At 42.6% G+C, this 17304-nt stretch overlaps 1 protein-coding gene and 1 non-coding gene across 2 annotated transcripts in view; one reads left to right on the top strand and one right to left on the bottom strand.

The window, feature by feature from the left end:
* The window catches only part of CAMK4 (calcium/calmodulin dependent protein kinase IV), a 311178-nt gene extending 301641 nt beyond the window's left edge, over positions 1-9537 (bottom strand). The window contains exon 1 of the mRNA XM_049769138.1: positions 9413-9537. Coding sequence (XP_049625095.1) covers positions 9413-9537 — 125 coding nt within the window. The remainder of the gene's footprint in view (positions 1-9412) is intronic.
* A 7315-nt stretch (positions 9538-16852) lies between these two features.
* Positions 16853-17085, top strand: LOC126002763 (small nucleolar RNA SNORD17). Its single transcript, XR_007493403.1, has one exon. It is a non-coding gene; the product is annotated as a small nucleolar RNA SNORD17 (small nucleolar RNA).
* The last annotated feature ends 219 nt before the right edge of the window (positions 17086-17304 follow it).

Here is a 17304-nt window from a genome sequence, read left to right as displayed (position 1 = left end):
CGCATGGCCAAAAGACACATGAAAAAATGTTCCACATCACTAATCATCAGGGAGATGCAAATCAAAACAACGATGAGATACCACCTCACACCCCAGAGAATGGCACACATCACAAAGAATGAGAATAAACAGTGTTGGCGGGGATGTGGAGAGAAAGGAACTCTTATCCACTGCTAGTGGGAATGCTGTCTAGTTCAACCTTTATGGAAAGCGATATGGAGATTCCTCCAAAAACTGGAAATGGAGCTCCCATACGATCCAGCTATACCACTCCTAGGAATATACCCTAGGAACACAAAAATACAATACAAAAACCCCTTCCTTACACCTATATTCATTGCAGCTCTATTTACCATAGCAAGACTCTGGAAACAACCAAGATGCCCTTCAACAGATGAATGGCTAAAGAAACTGTGGTACATATACACAATGGAATATTATGCAGCTGTCAGGAGAGATGAAGTCATGAAATTTTCCTATACATGGATGTACATGGAATCTATTATGCTGAGTGAAATAAGTCAGAGAGAGAGAGAAAAACGCAGAATGGTCTCACTCATCTATGGGTTTTAAGAAAAATGAAAGACACCCTTGTAATAATAATTTTCAGACACAAAAGAGAAAAGAGCTGGAAGTTCCAGCTCACCTCAGGAAGCTCACCACAAAGAGTGATGAGTTTAGTTAGAGAAATAACTACATTTTGAACTGTCCTAATATTGAGAATGTATGAGGGAAATGTAGAGCCTGTTTAGGGTACAGGCGGGGGTTGGGTGGGGAGGAGGGTGATTTGGGACTTGGGTGATGGGAATGTTGCACTGGTGATGGGTGGTGTTCCTTTTATGACTGAAACCCAAACACAATCATGTATGTAATCAAGGTGTTTAAATAAAAAAAAAAAAAAAAAAAGAAAAAAAAAATCGGAGAGAAATTTGATTGTAGCAGATACACAATAATACCAAAGAAATTTAATCTGCCGATATAACTCTGGTTCACCTACTATATACATAACTAATAGGAACATTTTGTAGAAAATTCATTTCATGTTTCTGAGAGAGTGATTCTCAACAGAAAGATGCAGTGACATTTGGCAAAGTCCAGAGATATTTCTGGTTGCCACACTGGGGGGTGGGGGGCCTGGGAGCTGCTCCAGGAATGTAGACGACAACAGTCAGGAACATTCACAGCCATGCTACAATATACAAGCCAGAACCCACAGCTAGGGATTCTGTGGGCCAAACATCCACAGTGCCAAGACGGGAAATGTGCTCCAAGAAAGAAGAGGAAATGCCATATGCCCTGTTCTTTTTCCATGTCATAAACCACCTTCTGCCCAGCACTAGTCCTGTCCTCATCTGATCTTTATCGTTAAGACACAGTACAGTACTCAGAGGTACAGGCCATGTTTCATTGTGTCAAACCCTGGGTTCCACCTGCACCACAAAACAACACTCAAAAACATACTAGCTCAATGGGGGAGAATGGGAGAGGTATAAACCCCAAAACACAGACTCAACAAAACTGAAACGATGAGATCTAAGCTACAACCACTGAACTTTATAATGTTCTTCTCAAGGTGGCATCAGTATACTTCAGGGGTGGAGAAACCCTGTATCTTCTAGGCCAAGGGAATTCCCTCTATAATATCCCCAATAGTTACTGTGCCTATGCAGGGGGGAAAAGAAAAGGAAAAAAGCACAAAACAATCATTTTCCACATATTTATTTATCGATTGATCAATTTTTTGACGTCTTTATTTTGGTGTAGATATTGAAGTTGATGTCTCCAATATTATTTTATTTTATTTTATCTTATCTTTCTCTTTCTTTTTGCACTCCAGCATAATTTGATTTCAGAACCGAGATTATTGTGTAGTGCTTGTTTTTATTGCTGTAGTGCTCACTGAATATTTAATTTGATATTTCTTTCTGTATTGTTGCGGTGTTTCAATTACCTTTTTCACATCCTCTCTCAAACTGAGGTTGAAAGCCTCTAGAAGGACTCCGCCCATTTTCAGAGTATTTGACTTCTTTTTTTTTCTTCTTATTTTGTACCCCCAATCTTTTGCTTTTCTTTCCTTCAAACAAAACCACATAACTCGATTTATCTAGCTCTGCCTCTTAAATAGAGGGGGAAACAAGGGAGGGTACCAGGACCAAACAGATATATGATCACTAATAGTAAGCTAGACAAAGAGGGGACCACCTACTCTAGCAGCACAGGGGGGGGGGGGGATGGTGGAGTATATGGATTGCAGAAAGAGAACTGAGATGGGGGGACGACAAATTTGATGATGGGTATTCCCCTGATTCAGTGTTAATATGTACCTAAAATACTACTGTGAAAGATATGTAAGCCATTATGATCAAAATTTAAAAAAAAAAGATATTTTGAGTTAAACTTTGATTCTTTCTGTCTGTATTCTTAGCCTCAATTACGTGCTTCATTGACTCAATTATATAGTATATTTTGAAACATAAGCTAATCTTAGATTTTCAATGATCTTTTGATATATGTAAATTTTCCCAAAAGAGCAACTAAAGAGAACACTTTCGGAACGAAAAAAAAAATGTTAAATAGCATGTCATTGAAACACTTCACTCAGTACCACTTGGTAATTCATTTCCTAATGGATTGCTGTAAACTCAATCTACAATGTAAGTTTGAGGATAAAGTACTTAAGTGTTTATAGGAAAGATCTTTGAAGCTATTTTGTGGTTAGTGCCTTTTTTTTTTAAGTTCTCCAGTATGGTTTAGAAGTAGACAACACCTATATCTGTCTTTCTTCTCTCTCTCCTCTCTCACATTTCTCTCTCTCTCTTCTTTCTCTCTCTCAATTTGTTTTGGGGCCACATATGGTGGTAGCCAGCTCAGGCTTCAGAGGTCACTCTGGAAGGCTTGGGGGAAAGTATAGGGTGGTATAGATTGAACCAGGATAGGTCAAATTCAAGGCAAGTACTGTCACTCTGGGTCCTTTTCTTTTTTTTTAATTCTACAATTTAGAAAGCTTCTTGATTTTGTTTGTTTTGTAGTTCGGGGAATTGAATTAAGAGCCTTCTAAATGCAAGAGAAGCCTTATGCCACTATGGGATATTCCCAGAAGGAAGAGTCATTTTTACAAGTGGAGTGGGGGAGGTAGGAGAAGGAAAAGGGAATAAAATTTTTAATAGAAAATGTTTCTTCAGGTTATGATCCAATCAGTCTTCATCTGACTTAAAGTTTTTACGGAGTACAGTGTATCTCCGTATCTAGCACAGATCAATTGTATATATGTATGTATCTTAGCTGTACCAAGTGGATAGGCTTAGAGGCAATTCAAACCTGCAAGTTCAAATTGAATTAACTTCTAATTCTGACATGTCTGTGATGAGATGAGAGTGAAGCTGAAAGGAATCCTTGCTATTTCAGAGCCACAGAGCCCTCCAACTGCAAAGAAGCTGCATCATCACCTACCAACCTCATAGGTACAACTATAAACATTTACTCTGGGAAGAAACATTTTAAGTGAATTAGGGTCATGGTGACAGAAGTTCGAGGTCACTAGAACCCAGATGAAGACCCCAAGACCAACAGAGATGACAGCTCAAAGAGAAAGAGGACAATTTTCTGGAGGTAGTCCTATGAACATTGTTAATTTTCTCTTCTGTTTCTAATTTATTGTACATAATAACAGTAAACAGGTAAATACATATACACTTCCAATCAAGGCTCACACAAAGGGCCTCTGGAACCCCACTTTTCTTTCTCCTATTTGCAATCCCATCTTTCTGAGTAAACTGTCTGAGAAAATAAGTGAGTATACAGAGAAAAAAGAGATACCTGCCAGATATACTTGTTAGTTCTAATGAGGACAGAAACACATACCGCTGGGCCAGAGAACTATCTCAGTAGTTGTGTGTTTGACATCTAAAGTTCAACCTTTCACCTGCATATCACATGCTTCCCCCAGCACTCCTATGCACAGCAGCATACCACAGGTCCAGAGCAACTCACAGGAAGAACTTGATGCCAGGAATGGTACAGGGTCCCCTGAGCAGTGCTTGAGAGGCCCCCCCTATATAAAACTAAATTTTCCAGATGGGAGATGCTAGGTGCAGTGTGTGCTGTGGGGGCCCTTTACAGCGGCACACTCTGGAAGGCTCTGAGGCCCTTATAGATGGCATGAAGGAAATCAAAGGGTGCCAGAAGCAGTGGCCGAGAAAACCCGGAGAAAGAACTGAAACAAAGAAGGCAGAGGCGAGGCGCAGAGATTATGCTTCTTCTCCATTCAGGAACACCGCTCAGAGCCAGGATGTGAGCACCGCACTCTCCTCAGGTCCTCTGGAAGCATTTGATGGCCATCACTAGGGCCCATTCGATGTTACTGAGTGAAAGACATCGCAGCCAAAGCCTCTGAATAGCACTGCACATGAGGGACTCCTGGCCAGGCCCTGAACCCTCAAGCCAGTGCAGTGAACAAATCCAGCAGAAGTTCTTAGGGAGGCATCAGAATTCCCCCAAAGGCTTCAACAAGAAAAATCTTAATGACCTAAAGGCAAAGAAAGAAGAGTCTTTGTCTAGAGAGCTACGAACATGAAGATTCAGACCACATTGCCAAATGTGCACAAGGCATCACTGAATAAAATAACTGCTACGGACTCTTATTTGATATATAAAGATTTTTGGCCTACAGAGCACATTTCAAGCTAAGTCATAATCTTGTAGTGGGATGTGAAATCATGAGTGCAAAGAATATTTTAATGAAATAAAATGACATCAAACTATATAATAGGAAATGAGACACTGTTAGTAATAAGGGTTAACACTGTCTACAAAATTTGTTCCAAATAAAACATATATAAAGAATATATACACCAATATGTATCATTAGCTAAATGCATTTGGTTTCTAATGGATAACACATAGAGTAAAGGAATCTTATAGAAATATGCCTCCTATAAATGATTTTTGACTATTGAGAAGAATAAGATTAGGAGTTGGGAAGATATTTAGAGTTATTAGTTTAGAAAAACTATAGTAAGTACAAAGAATATTTGTTAGAAAAATGATTCTAAAGTTACTTAACACATACTCTTTTGTCTTGATTATTTTTATTTGGTTTCCCTGAAATTGTATGTGTAATAATATCTTTACATTTGTTCACTCTCCTACAAAATATATAGGGAAAAAAATGAAAATTAGCACTGAGCTTTCATGAGAGCCAAAACCCTACCAAAGAGCAAGCAACTTCAGTTCTCTCCCTCTGTGTTCCGAACCACTGGATAAAAGCAGCTGGACCAGAGGCAGCTTCTCTTGACCTTAGCAAAGCCTTTACCACAGCAATTTTTCAAATCACTGGGCAAAAAACCAACTGCTCTCGAGGATATGACGTTCTGAATAGCATCCAGACTCACTTTAGAGTTTAAAGGAGAACTGAGTTTGTGAATGTGTCATGAGTTTTGAAAGTTCTCTAAAAGACTATAAACATTGCAATATTTTCAAAAGTATTATTAAAAATCAACTTTCCTGATAATCTTACATGTTTTCCCTGATATCCACGCCCCCAACTCTTGTCCCAATCCTCAGAAAGTTTTGATACCTCTTATAGTTTGAGTAGTTAGTTACATGTGGACCAGTGCTGCCAGCACAGATAAGTTAGTAATAGCCCTCGGAACTGAGCTCCTGGGATTCCCAAACAAAACCCTAATGATCCCAAATCTAATTATGTTGAATTCAAGAACCACTAGTTTACAACAGATTGTTGCAATAGAAGAACGCCTAACCACAATTCACTTCATCCAGAGGAAACTGTCTAACCCTAGAATTAGCCACAATGGTAGCCCACTATATTAAGATTTGTTCTTTTAGTATCTTAATGACAACTGTGTTACAGTTAAGAATGAATTATTTTTTGGTACTTAGAGTCAACACTTGCATGCAAATTTGTTCCTAGTCTAAGAGTAAAAATAGCTAAAGTCTTAAAGCCATTTAGACTTAATTTTTTTCACTAATACAAAAAAGAGTTTCATCATTCAATCGATGACTACAATTATAATTTCATAGCATTATCTGGATTTATAAAATCTTGGTAAATATATCCATAATACTGCTTGCTGTATGTTTTAGTTAATACTTTTTTTTAATAATGATTTTTATTTTGACCAAAGTGGATTACATATCTTTCACAGTAATATTATAGGTATATATTGACATTGGATCAGGGGCATTCCCACCACCAAAGTTGTCCTCCCTCCACCCCAGCATGCACCCCATATTTCTCTCCCTTATCCCCTGGGCTGCTAGTATAGGTGGTCCCCTCTGTGTCTAGCTTGTTGTAGTTTGGGTATTGATTCTGTTGTTGTTGGATTGGGTTTGGTATTTAAGTCCGATCATTTTTATTACTACTTAGTGATCATACAACTGTTTGGTCTTGGTGCCCCCCATTGTTTCCCCCTCAAATTGAAAGGCGGAACAAGTTGGTTCAAGTTATGTGGTTCTTTTTGAGGTAAATAAATAAATAAATAAATAAATAAATAAATAAAATGGGGGTAAGAACCAAACAAGCAAAAAATGGGTGGAATCCTTCTAGAGGCTATAAATATTAATTTGAGAGAAGAAAAGTGAAAAGGAAGAGAAACACATCAACAGGGGCCAGGGAAATAGCATAGAGGTAAGGCATTTGCCTTGCATGCAGAAGGAGAGTGGTTCAAATCCCGGCATCCCACATGGTCCCCCGAGCCTGCCAGGAGCTATTTCTGAGTGTAGAGCCAGGAGCAACCCCTGAGCACTGCCGGGTATGATCCAAAAACAAAACAACAACAACAACAACAAAGAAACATCAACAACACAAAAAGAAAAATCAAACAAAAATATCCAAAAAAGCACCACAGCAATAAAGACAAACATCATACATTGACCATGGTCCTGAAATAAAAACAAAACAAAGAGCAAAAAATGAAAACAACAACAGCAACAACAATAACAAACCCCCCCCCAAAATTATTTTATGCTGCCTTTTTTTGTTCTTGCATAGGCACAGTAAATATTGGGGAAATTAGAAAGGGAATTCCCTTGGCCTAATAGATACAGGGTTTCTCCGCCCTTGAAGTATACTGTAAAGGGAATAACTACCAATAATAACTACTCGCCTACTATACATGATAATTGAAAAATGAGGAGTACAAAATTCCTTTTTGTCAAAATAGTTGAATCCTTGAGTTTTAAAGTAATCAAATGAAAAGATAGCAGATTAAGGGGTTGGAATTTACTTGTCTTCAAAATATAACACCAAGGTTTCCTCATAAAATCAACTTTAAATTCCTTAGGTTTTCCACTTTGAATGGGAGTTACTTGTATGTGTCCGGAGTTTTTTGTTAGTTTGGTTTTGTTTTTTAAAGTCAGAAATCAAATTCAGGGCCTCACATGAAATGCCCTGAATCACATACTAACTCCATCTTGAACATACATACAATGAACAAATTTTGTTGTTTTTATTTATTTTCTCTCCCACATTCCCATGCCTTATAGTAAAGAAAAATCTTGAATTTCTTTGGTTGTGAAGTGCTAGACATCTGGAGTAAATGTCACAAAGAAAACTGTGGTGGGGGGGACAGTCCCCAAATATTATCAGGCATTTCCTCTTCTTGATGGCAGTTTCTTTTTTTTTTTAAGATTTCTTTTTTTTTTTTATTTAAACACCTCGATTACATACATGATTGTGTTTGGGTTTCAGTCATGTAAAAAACACCACCCATCACCAGTGAAACATTCCCATCACCAATGTCCCAAGTCTCCCTCCTCCCCACCCGACCCCCGCCTTTGATGGCAGTTTCTAAAGCACGAAGTAAACCGTTTCTTTACATCAGCTCTTGATTCACTCGTTACATCACACTATCATATGCAGATTCAAACCTTATTGATAAAACCTTATGGGTTTATTTGCTGCACTTTAGGACAGGGGTCTCAAACTCGCGGCCCGCGGGCCGTTTGAGGCCCTTCGTACAACATTTTGTGGCCCTACCCTAGAGGAATCTTTTTGTTTTGTTTTAGTTGTTTGGGTCACACCCCCTAATGTTCAAGGCTTACTACTGACTTTGCACTTAAGGATCACCCTGACTTTGCCTCCTGCGGCCCCCAGGTAAATTGAGGTTGAGACCCCTGCTCTAGGAAATGACATCAGCAAATCTTACAGTGAGCATTAAAAAAACTGGATAAAAACGGGATGCTTACCTATACTTTACTCATATTGAGTAAAGTATTTTTTAAAACTCTGAAACAGTATTAATCTACTAAATTTTGTTCCAGAAGTTCTGCCTTTCTTACCCACTTCCTACTCTGAATAGAAATAAATGGCCAACTGAGGTAAGGTAAGCCTAGACCTTCCCAAGAAACACCACCATCCACAGTGCTGGTTTGAGGACCCCAAAGGAAAATGGTTGTTCGCTAAACAAACAAAGTAAAAGAGAGCAAAAGCAGAATAAAAAATAGAATCGCAAAGACATCTAAGAACAGAAGCTTCAGCTTGTCAACAGATGAAACTGCATTTCAAATGTTTTCTAAAGAAATTTAAAATTTAAAATCAGTGTTGGAAACAAGGCTGTTTCTACAAAGGAACGGAAAGGAAGGAAAGTTGTTTTCAATGGATAAAACTATGAGACCATATGGCATCCTTCTCCTGGTAAAATGCAACCTGGCTGGATCCTCAGAGGAGAGAGCGGTATTTCTGCAGCCTTAGGAAATGACACTATGCATCCATAATTTAAATAAATCGCTCAGGCATTTGAAACTATAACAGCAAAACTCTCCTCACTAATTACCACTGCTTGGGCCCCATGTGCGCTCTTCTCTCTCTCTGTCTCTCTGTCTCTCTCTGTCTGTCTTTCTCTCTCTGTCTCTATCTGTCTGTCTGTCTGTCTGTCTCTCTCCCTCTCTCCTGCCCTCCCTCCCTCCCCTCTGTGTCTCTGTCTTTCTCATCTCTCGCACCCATGGGCTGGGGGTTAGGGAGCAGAAAGAGGGAAGTGAGAGGGGGAAGAGGCAGAGGAAGAGAAAAGCGAAGAGAGAGAAAAGGGGGAGGAAAAAAGAGGAGGAAAGCGAGAGAGAGGAAGAGGGAAAAGAAAGCAAGGAGGAGTAAGACCAGGAGAAAGAGGAGGTAGAAGAAAAGGCAGGTGAAGGAGGAAAGGCGGAGGGTGAGGAGTAGGAAGAGGGGAGGAGAAGGGGAGGAAGAAAGGAAGAGAAAGAGGAGGAGAGCCGGGTCCGTGGCGCGCGCCGGGAGGCCCGAGGCCGCGCGCCCGGAGAGGAGAGGAGAGGAGAGGAGAGCAGAGGAGAGGAGAGCAGAGGAGAGCAGAGGCGAGCAGAGGCGAGGAGAGGAGAGCGGCCCCCGGCCACGCCGCGCGCCCCTCGCTCCGCCCCCGGCCCCGGGCCCGTCGCGCCGCCTTACCGTCCCAGCTCCGACTCGAGCTCGAAGAAGTGGCCCAGCGCGTCGCGGTTGGAGCCGTCGATCCAGTAGTCGGGCGCGGGCGCGGGCGCGGGCGCGGGGGCCGCGGGCGCCGTGACTCGGAGCATCGCCGCCTCCTAGGAGCAACGCGCCGGGAAGGAGCCGCGGGGCGTCCGCGCCGGTCCCGCCCGGCTCCCCGCCCACGCGCGGCCGGCGGGGCTCCGGGGCTCCGGGCTGGGGCTCGCGCGCGCACCCCGCGACCCTCCCTGCGCCGGGGCGGAGGGCGCGGGCGCGGGCGCGGGCGGATGCGGAGGCTCCCGCTCCTCTCCCGCTCGCGCTCGGCCGGCCGGGGCTTCGGGGGCGCCGCCGAACGGGCTCCGCGCGCGGCCGGACGCGAGCTCGGGGAGCCCCGCCGAGCAGCCCGCGCGCCGCCGGCACCTGCTTCTCCGCCGGCCTCGCTGCGCCCGGGGCCTCGGCGGGCAACGAGCGGGGCTGGCCCTGGCGCGGGACGGAGCCTCGCGGCGCGGACGCGGCGGGCGCTCGTCCTCCGACCTGCCGCCGCCCGCGAGGCCACGGCCACGGCCACGGCCCGCCCCGGGGACCGCGCGCCTTGGGGACCAGCCGGGCTCCTCCTCCGCGCCGGCGACGGTCCCGGCCACCGCCGCCCCCAGGCCGGCAGGGAGCGCGGAAGGACGGACGCCGCGCCCACCTGCCGCCGAGCTGCCCGCGCTCCTCTCAGCGGGCGCCCGTCCCGCAGCTCCGGACGCCGGGCGACGGCGTCTTCCCGTGGGCCGGCTTCCTCTCGCTCCGCCGCCTCGTCCCGCGGCGACGGACTCGCCCCTCACGCTGTGGGGAAGCAACGAGATCCTGTCAACGCTGGCGAGAAATCCCTCCTCCTCCTCCTCCTCCTCCTCCTCACTAGCAACCTAGAGAGTTAAGGACGCATTGCACGGACAAATGGCCTGACAAAAGGAAAAATCACAGGCAAACGGCAAACCTACGGAGATCCATACACATTCACTTAAATGACAGATTATTGGGTAGGAGGTGGGTTTTCGTTTTTGGCTTGTTGTTGTTGTTGTTGTTGTTTGGGGGCCACAATCGGCGGCGCTCAGGAGTCACTCCTGGCTCTGCCTCACAAGTCGCTCCTAGCTGCTTCGGGGACCATAGGAGATGCCGAAGATCGAACCCGGGCCTGTCCCAGGTTAGCCGCATGCAAGGCAAACACCTTACCACTCTAAGGTCACTCCTTTTAAAGGCTGATGACTCGCCAGTTTTGAAGGAGGAGGAGGACGCGGAAGAAAAGGAGCAGGAGGAGAAGAGGGAGGAGGAGGAGGAGGAGGAAAAACGATCACTTAACGCGTTCAAAAATACTCCAGAGCAATGTAAGCCAGTCAAGTTTCCTAAAGGAAATGCAAGTGGTCTAGAAACAACCTGTGCTGACAGGTGGACATGGCAGGAAGTGGCCACTTGCCCATGTCCTCTCACTCTTCTCTGAGACAGATTTCTAAACCGTGGGTAGGGGACTGCGTAGAGGCCCTGATGTACCTACCTGTTCCAAGTGGAAAGCAAATTAATGACATGGAAAGAGATGGCCAACTTTTCCTTCCCTCCTGCTGCTCCAGAGAATCGTAGCTAGAGAAAAGAACATTTCGGTCTACGGACATAACCACATAGTTATATTGCATTACATCAACATTACCCTAACTGTTTCACAGCTCTGCTTTCCAGAGCTGACTTTCATAAATGTGCTATCAGTTTTAACTTTATAATAAGGCATTCTAAGAGGTCAGAGCAACAGTGCAACAGTTAGGGCTTTTGCCCTACAAATGGCGGACCCAGGTCAAGCCTCCGCATCTTATATGATCCCTGGCACTACCGGGAGTAATTACTAAGCACAGAGCCAGGAGCAATCCCTGAGACTCATTCATTGGCTGTGGCCCCGAAACAAAACAAACAAAAAAGAAGGTATTTGATTTAATGGAAGCAATCTATTTTTATTTAGAAATATAGAAGGGGGGGGCCGGATGGATCGCATGGAGGTAAGGCGTTTGCCTTTAATGCAGAAGGTCATCGGTTCGAATCCTGGCATCCCATATGGTCCCTTGTGCCTGCTAGAGGCTATTTCTAAGCATGGAGCCAGGAGGAACCCCTGAACGCTGCCGGGTGTGACCAAAAAACAAAACAAATTAAAAAAATTAAAAATATAGAAGGAAGCCTTTTTGTTTGGTGGCAGCCATCTCAGTCAACCAAGATGGGCACAAAGGAGCAAATCCAGAAGCTCCGGAGGAAGAACTAGTCGATGTGATGCTACTTTTCTTGCCAGCGTGTTGCTGGCAGTAATGTCAAGTCTTGGGGGTTGCATGGGCTCCAGGGCCCACCTGGCAGGATAAAACCAAGCCAGGTTATGTAATCTATTGTATTCGCATGCACCGTGGTGGTCACAAACTTGCAGTTCCTGAGGGAGCAGCCTGGCCCCGCCCAAACACACCTCCTTTTCGAGCACCTTTGGCCCGCCCCCGGGGACTTCCTTCAGCCTTCTCTAGGTAGGGAAGCCCCACCCAAACACCCCGCCTGCGCAGACGCAATAGCTTAACACAACTTAAAGGTATAGCCAGCTCAGATCTAACACCAAAATTTCTTAAATAATTAAGAGCCCATAAAATTGAAAAAAGAAAAAAAAAAGGTGGGCATTCGGAGACTTCTGCGCCCACCAGTCTGCGTGCTTCTCCCTAAAGTGAGTGCAGCGCCCAGAGGCCGCTCCACCTGGGGCATAGGGATCCCTGCGTCCACGACCCCCCCCCCCCCCGCGCCAGTGCCCAGGAAGAGTGCATTCCCCTGGGACCCTTCCACGTGGGTGTACTCCAAAGCATACCAATAAACGCAAAGAAATATGGGTAAATCAAAGAGAACCCTAACATCTGAAAATACAGAAACAAACCCTAACAAGTTTCCAAGTCTGCCAAAATGCACAGATCCATGGGAAGGCGACCTAAAAGCAGCAATGAGAACAGAAATGCAACAATTGATACAAGAATTGAAAGAAACATTAGCTACCGAGTACAAGAAATCTATGGATGAATGAATCAGCCTAATTAAAGAAGAAATGTTAAAGAACATGAGAGATTCCATACAAAAAGAAATGAAGGAATTAAAAGACAAAGTAACAAGCCTTACAAGCAGAAACACAGAGTTGAAGAAACACATTGAAGAACTCGAAGGAAAACTGCAAACAAAAAATGATCAAGAAACCAACAAAGAAATAAAAGGCAAAGCACTGGAAGGAAAACTCCAGTGTCTAATGAACAAGGACAAAGAAACAATCTAAGAATTGTGGGTATACCTAAGGGAGCAACCTATGGAAAGTCCAGGCATCAGGAGGTTAACCAGCTCAAGTTTGCCCAAAGCCTTCGATTTATGGCTGAGGAACCAGCTGTGGAGCTCTGAGAGTACTGAGAGATTTCTCACTGGTTTGGTGAAGATTCCACATACCATTTTTTCTTTTTATTTAGTTATTTATTTAAAGGAAATATATCACATAGTTGACACAATTGATCATAATACATTTGTTTCAGGAAGAACAAAGGCAACGTTATTTAAACAAATATAAAAACTAATGAGAAAGAAGAGAAAGGAAAGGTTCAGTAGCAAGTATATTTTTGAAAATCATTGAATCACAAATTAACTCATTAAAGGCCTAGCAGAAGGTTTAATAAGCTCTTTTTTTTAAGGATTAGAGTCAATGGAGCACAGCAAAAACAGTGTTAGAGTGGCAATTATTGTTTGCATAGGCCCAGCAAAATATGGGGGACATGGAAAGGAAAAGTCTTGGCCTAAATACAAGGAGACCTTATCCCTGAAGTTTTCTAGCATAAGACCATTCTAGGCTCCAGGCAAACTAGTTTGTCTAATCCAAGTCATTGTCTGTAGTGCCAATAAACCTTTTTTTTTCCTTTCTGCACAGTAGTTGTTGTTGGTGTCAGGTTTCTGTAGTTAAAGATTCTGGAATCTATGTATATCCTACATTGAAGTCGGGATGGTGTGGAGTGTCCTCTAGTTTCACCTCACAGTTAGAGGACAATACGGATAGCCCTGCCCTGAAAGCAGGTTGTTGTTGTTGTGTCTTCTTGGTGTTATGGGACCTCTCTTTGGAGTAGGTTGATGGCGGGGCAGTGATAGGTCTTCTGTGGTAGGGGATTGCTCCCAGGTGATGTTATAGACAATCGTGGTTGTTTCCTAGATAGCATGCTCCACATACCAATATTTTGAGGTTCTTCTCATCTATCCATTCCAGAAAAGCAATCAGAAGAATTACTGATACCTACTGGCTCACAAAACAAATCTACAAGTGCAGGGAGCTAGATGTGAGGACTGACATGTGCAGACCGCAAGAGCAGTGGCCTTGGAAAGGGTCACAAGTTCCATCACACTACTGGTGGCTCTGTGCAGCTTGGAGAAGGCACAATTCTCTCCAGATCCACCATTACCACTAATAAGTAATATTTGTAAGATTATGTCCAAATAAACAGCTTAGGACAGTCATGTCTGTTTATAGGTGTTCTTTGTTAAACAGTCTATAGACTATTTTCTAAATGCCTGGTCAGATTATGAAAGTTAAATTGTAATGATGTTTAAAGACTATGTGATTGGTATATCTAGTATCCAGTAAAATTAGTACTTTTGTTTTTTATTTACCTTATTAGAGAGATATGTCTGTGTTTAAATGCTGTTTGACATATTAGTATAAAATAAATTTTGTAAAAGATAAGTGGAAAAATTAAAAAATAAATAAAAATACAAGAGAAAGAGCTTCAGAAAGCTCAGTGGTAGGGATCCTTCCCTGCAGACCTGGTCTTGAGTTTGTTCCATGCCATCTCTTAGCATGCTGAATACAAGCCTGAAACACAGCAGTTGGGATCCCCAGTGCTACAAGAAAGTGTGATCTTTGATCCATGACAACTACAGTGTGTAAACTCAGCAAGTACCAGCAAACAAGTTTTTTGCTTGGGGCACAGAAGTTGGTTGGGGCAGTGAAAGGACACATCATCCCTGGAGATATCCAGAACCACTTGAGGTGCAGGGTGTGGAATCTAATTAGCTGCTCACTTTAGTATCTCTCTGCCCCCACCACAATTAATGTTTTTATTCCACAAACCAAGTATGGGCTCAATCAAGACCACAAACATATGTACAACCATAGTAACTATTGCAACCAAAGTGTATAAGGATATTACAACACCAGCAATGAAAAAAGGGAAAAGAGTAAAGGTGAGGGAAAAATAAGGGGAAAAAAGGGGGAAGGCAGGGAGGAAAGGGGATGTTGAGAAAGAAAGGCAAAAATATAAATATTTCAATTACTAAAAGGGTGAAAGCAAATAAACATTATTTGAAAAACAGAACGGAAATTCAATTCAGATAGTTTATCTTTACTCCTTAAAAGATTTCATCTAAAATGACCAAAATGGTGGCAAATGCACATTGGTTAAGGTTATTATATTGTATGACTATAACTCAATCATGACCAACTTTATCTTTGAAAACTCTGTAGTGTGAACCACCTTGTAACCACCAGTTTTTAAATCATTTCTTTCTTAAAAATTAAAAATATGGGGCCAGAGCAATAGCACAGTGGTAGGGTGTTTGCCTTGCATGCAGCCAATCCACGGCTGACCTTGGTTCGATCCCCAGCATCTCCTATAGTCCCCTAAGCCAGGAGCGATTTCTGAGTGCACAGCCAAGAGTAACCCCTGAGCTTCAATGGGTGTGGCCAAAAAAAATAAATAATAAATAAATTAAATTAAAATAAAATAGGGGCTGAAGCAGTGGTACAAGCAGTGTGCCTTGCACATGCTAACTTAGGACAGACTGCTGTTCAATCCCCCGGCGCCCCATATGATTCCCCAAGGCAGGAGTGATTATTGAGTGCATAGACAGTAGTAACCCCTGAGTGTCACCGGTTGTGACACCAATAAATAAATAAATAAATAAATAAATAAATAAATAATGACTAAAATTGGGAGGGGTGGAGAGATAGTACAGCAAGTAGGACTCTTGCCTTGTATGGAGTTCAACCCACAGCTTCCCTGTGTTCCCCTGGCCCTATCAGGAGATATCCTTGAGAACAGAACCAAAAGCAAGTCCTAAACACTGCCAGTTGTACCCCCCTCCAAATAAAACTGTAGAGATTAAATTTTTGAAAAATTTTCAGAAAATATAGTATCAAAGGAGTCACTGAGCCCATATTGAAGACAGGATTCTATGAAACTTGACACAATAAACAGATTTTAAGGCCATTTAAGTGTCCCAGCATATTAGGGAAAAGTTTATATATTTCCCCAAGTCAGACATAAAATTGAAGCAGTACTAAAAAGCCTAAATCACCAAGGAATAGAATTGAGTAACTATGAACATGTCCCTAGAGGCACTTCATATAAAATATAGATAACTGGAACTCAGGCAGATGTGTCAGAAAACAGAACTAAGACTGTCAAAAAGCCTGGCAGTTGAGGGGGAAAAAAAATCAAGATATGAAGGAACTATAGTGAAAAATTAAAAAAAAAAAAGAAAAAGAAAAAGAAAAGAAAAAAACTACATGCTAAGTATGCAAATGCTACAAGGGTGAGCTCTGAACTATAGATGTGGGATAAGAAATTTCAAAGAACCCAGCAGAAAGCAAATGCGTTTTAAGAATTAATTACAAGGATGATAACTTGAGAAGAAAGCTTAATTGCTGCTCACCAACAATGTGATTTGGGACATTAGTTCCACTATATTTAGCTCTGCACTAGAATAAAAAATCTTCAGAAAAAGATAACAAACTCCAGAACTTCTATAAAGAGACATTAACATTATATTTTAGGATAACAAATTTACTACAGGGGCCAGAGTGGTGGTGCAAGTGGTAGGGCGTTTGCCTTGCATGCGGCTAACCTAGGATGAACCGTGGTTTGGTCCCCTGGTGTCCCATATGGTCCCCCAAGCCAGGGACGATTTCTGAGTGCATAGCCTGGAGTAACCCTGGAGCATCACCAGGTTTGACCCAAAAACTCAAAAAAAAAAAAAAAAGAAAGAAAAGAAAAAAGAAAAAAGTACTACAATGTAGGAAATGTGAAACAAAATCTAAAGAAACAAACCCCACTTATGACTAAAAATCTATATTTAGAAATAAATTATATTTAAATTTATAATGTAGTTGAATAATTAAGTAAAATAATCATAATGAAGGTATTGAAGGATAACTATCAAAAACTGAAAACTGGGGTCTGAGAGATAGCACAATGGTAAGGCATTTGCCTTGCATGCAGAAGGATGGCAGTTCAAATCCCGGGGTCGCATAGGGTCCCTCCAGCCTGTGAGGGGCGATTTCTGAGCATAGGAGTCAGGAGTAGCTTCTGAGCAGTGCCAGGTGTGATCCAAAACAAACAAAAAAACAACAAAACAACTTAAAACTAATAAGTTTATCCATGGGCTGAGTATGCAGGCACTGACCTTCTTCCAAGCCTAAGTTCCTGTTCTAGGAATTTGAGGCTATGTAGTCTCCAAATGCCTTGCAGTCTATAGTGTTCTGCTGTGGACAGTTTGTGTGTTGGTGGCTACAGATAAGAATGGTTGGTGTCAGCAGGGATGGGTCCCTCTGGGTCCCATATCACTAAGATGAGTGGTGAAAAAGTAAATAAATAAATAAATAAATAATTAGAAGAACTTGATAGGTAGCTCAATGAGCTGAGCACATGATTTACATGTGTGAGGTCAATAATTTTTGCTATTTTGTCACTAGGGCTGAAGTAATTTGTTATGCAGCAACCAAAAAAGGAGCAAAAAGACATAGCTATAAAAATCATTTAATATGGGTCGGGGAGAGAGTACAGCAGCCTTTGCCTTGCAAGCAGCCGATC

This window comes from Suncus etruscus, chromosome 2 (genome assembly GCF_024139225.1).
Source record: "Suncus etruscus isolate mSunEtr1 chromosome 2, mSunEtr1.pri.cur, whole genome shotgun sequence".
Lineage (NCBI taxonomy): Eukaryota > Metazoa > Chordata > Mammalia > Eulipotyphla > Soricidae > Suncus > Suncus etruscus.
Note: the sequence above shows the minus strand (reverse complement) of the source record. Positions and strands in the feature narration are given on the sequence as shown.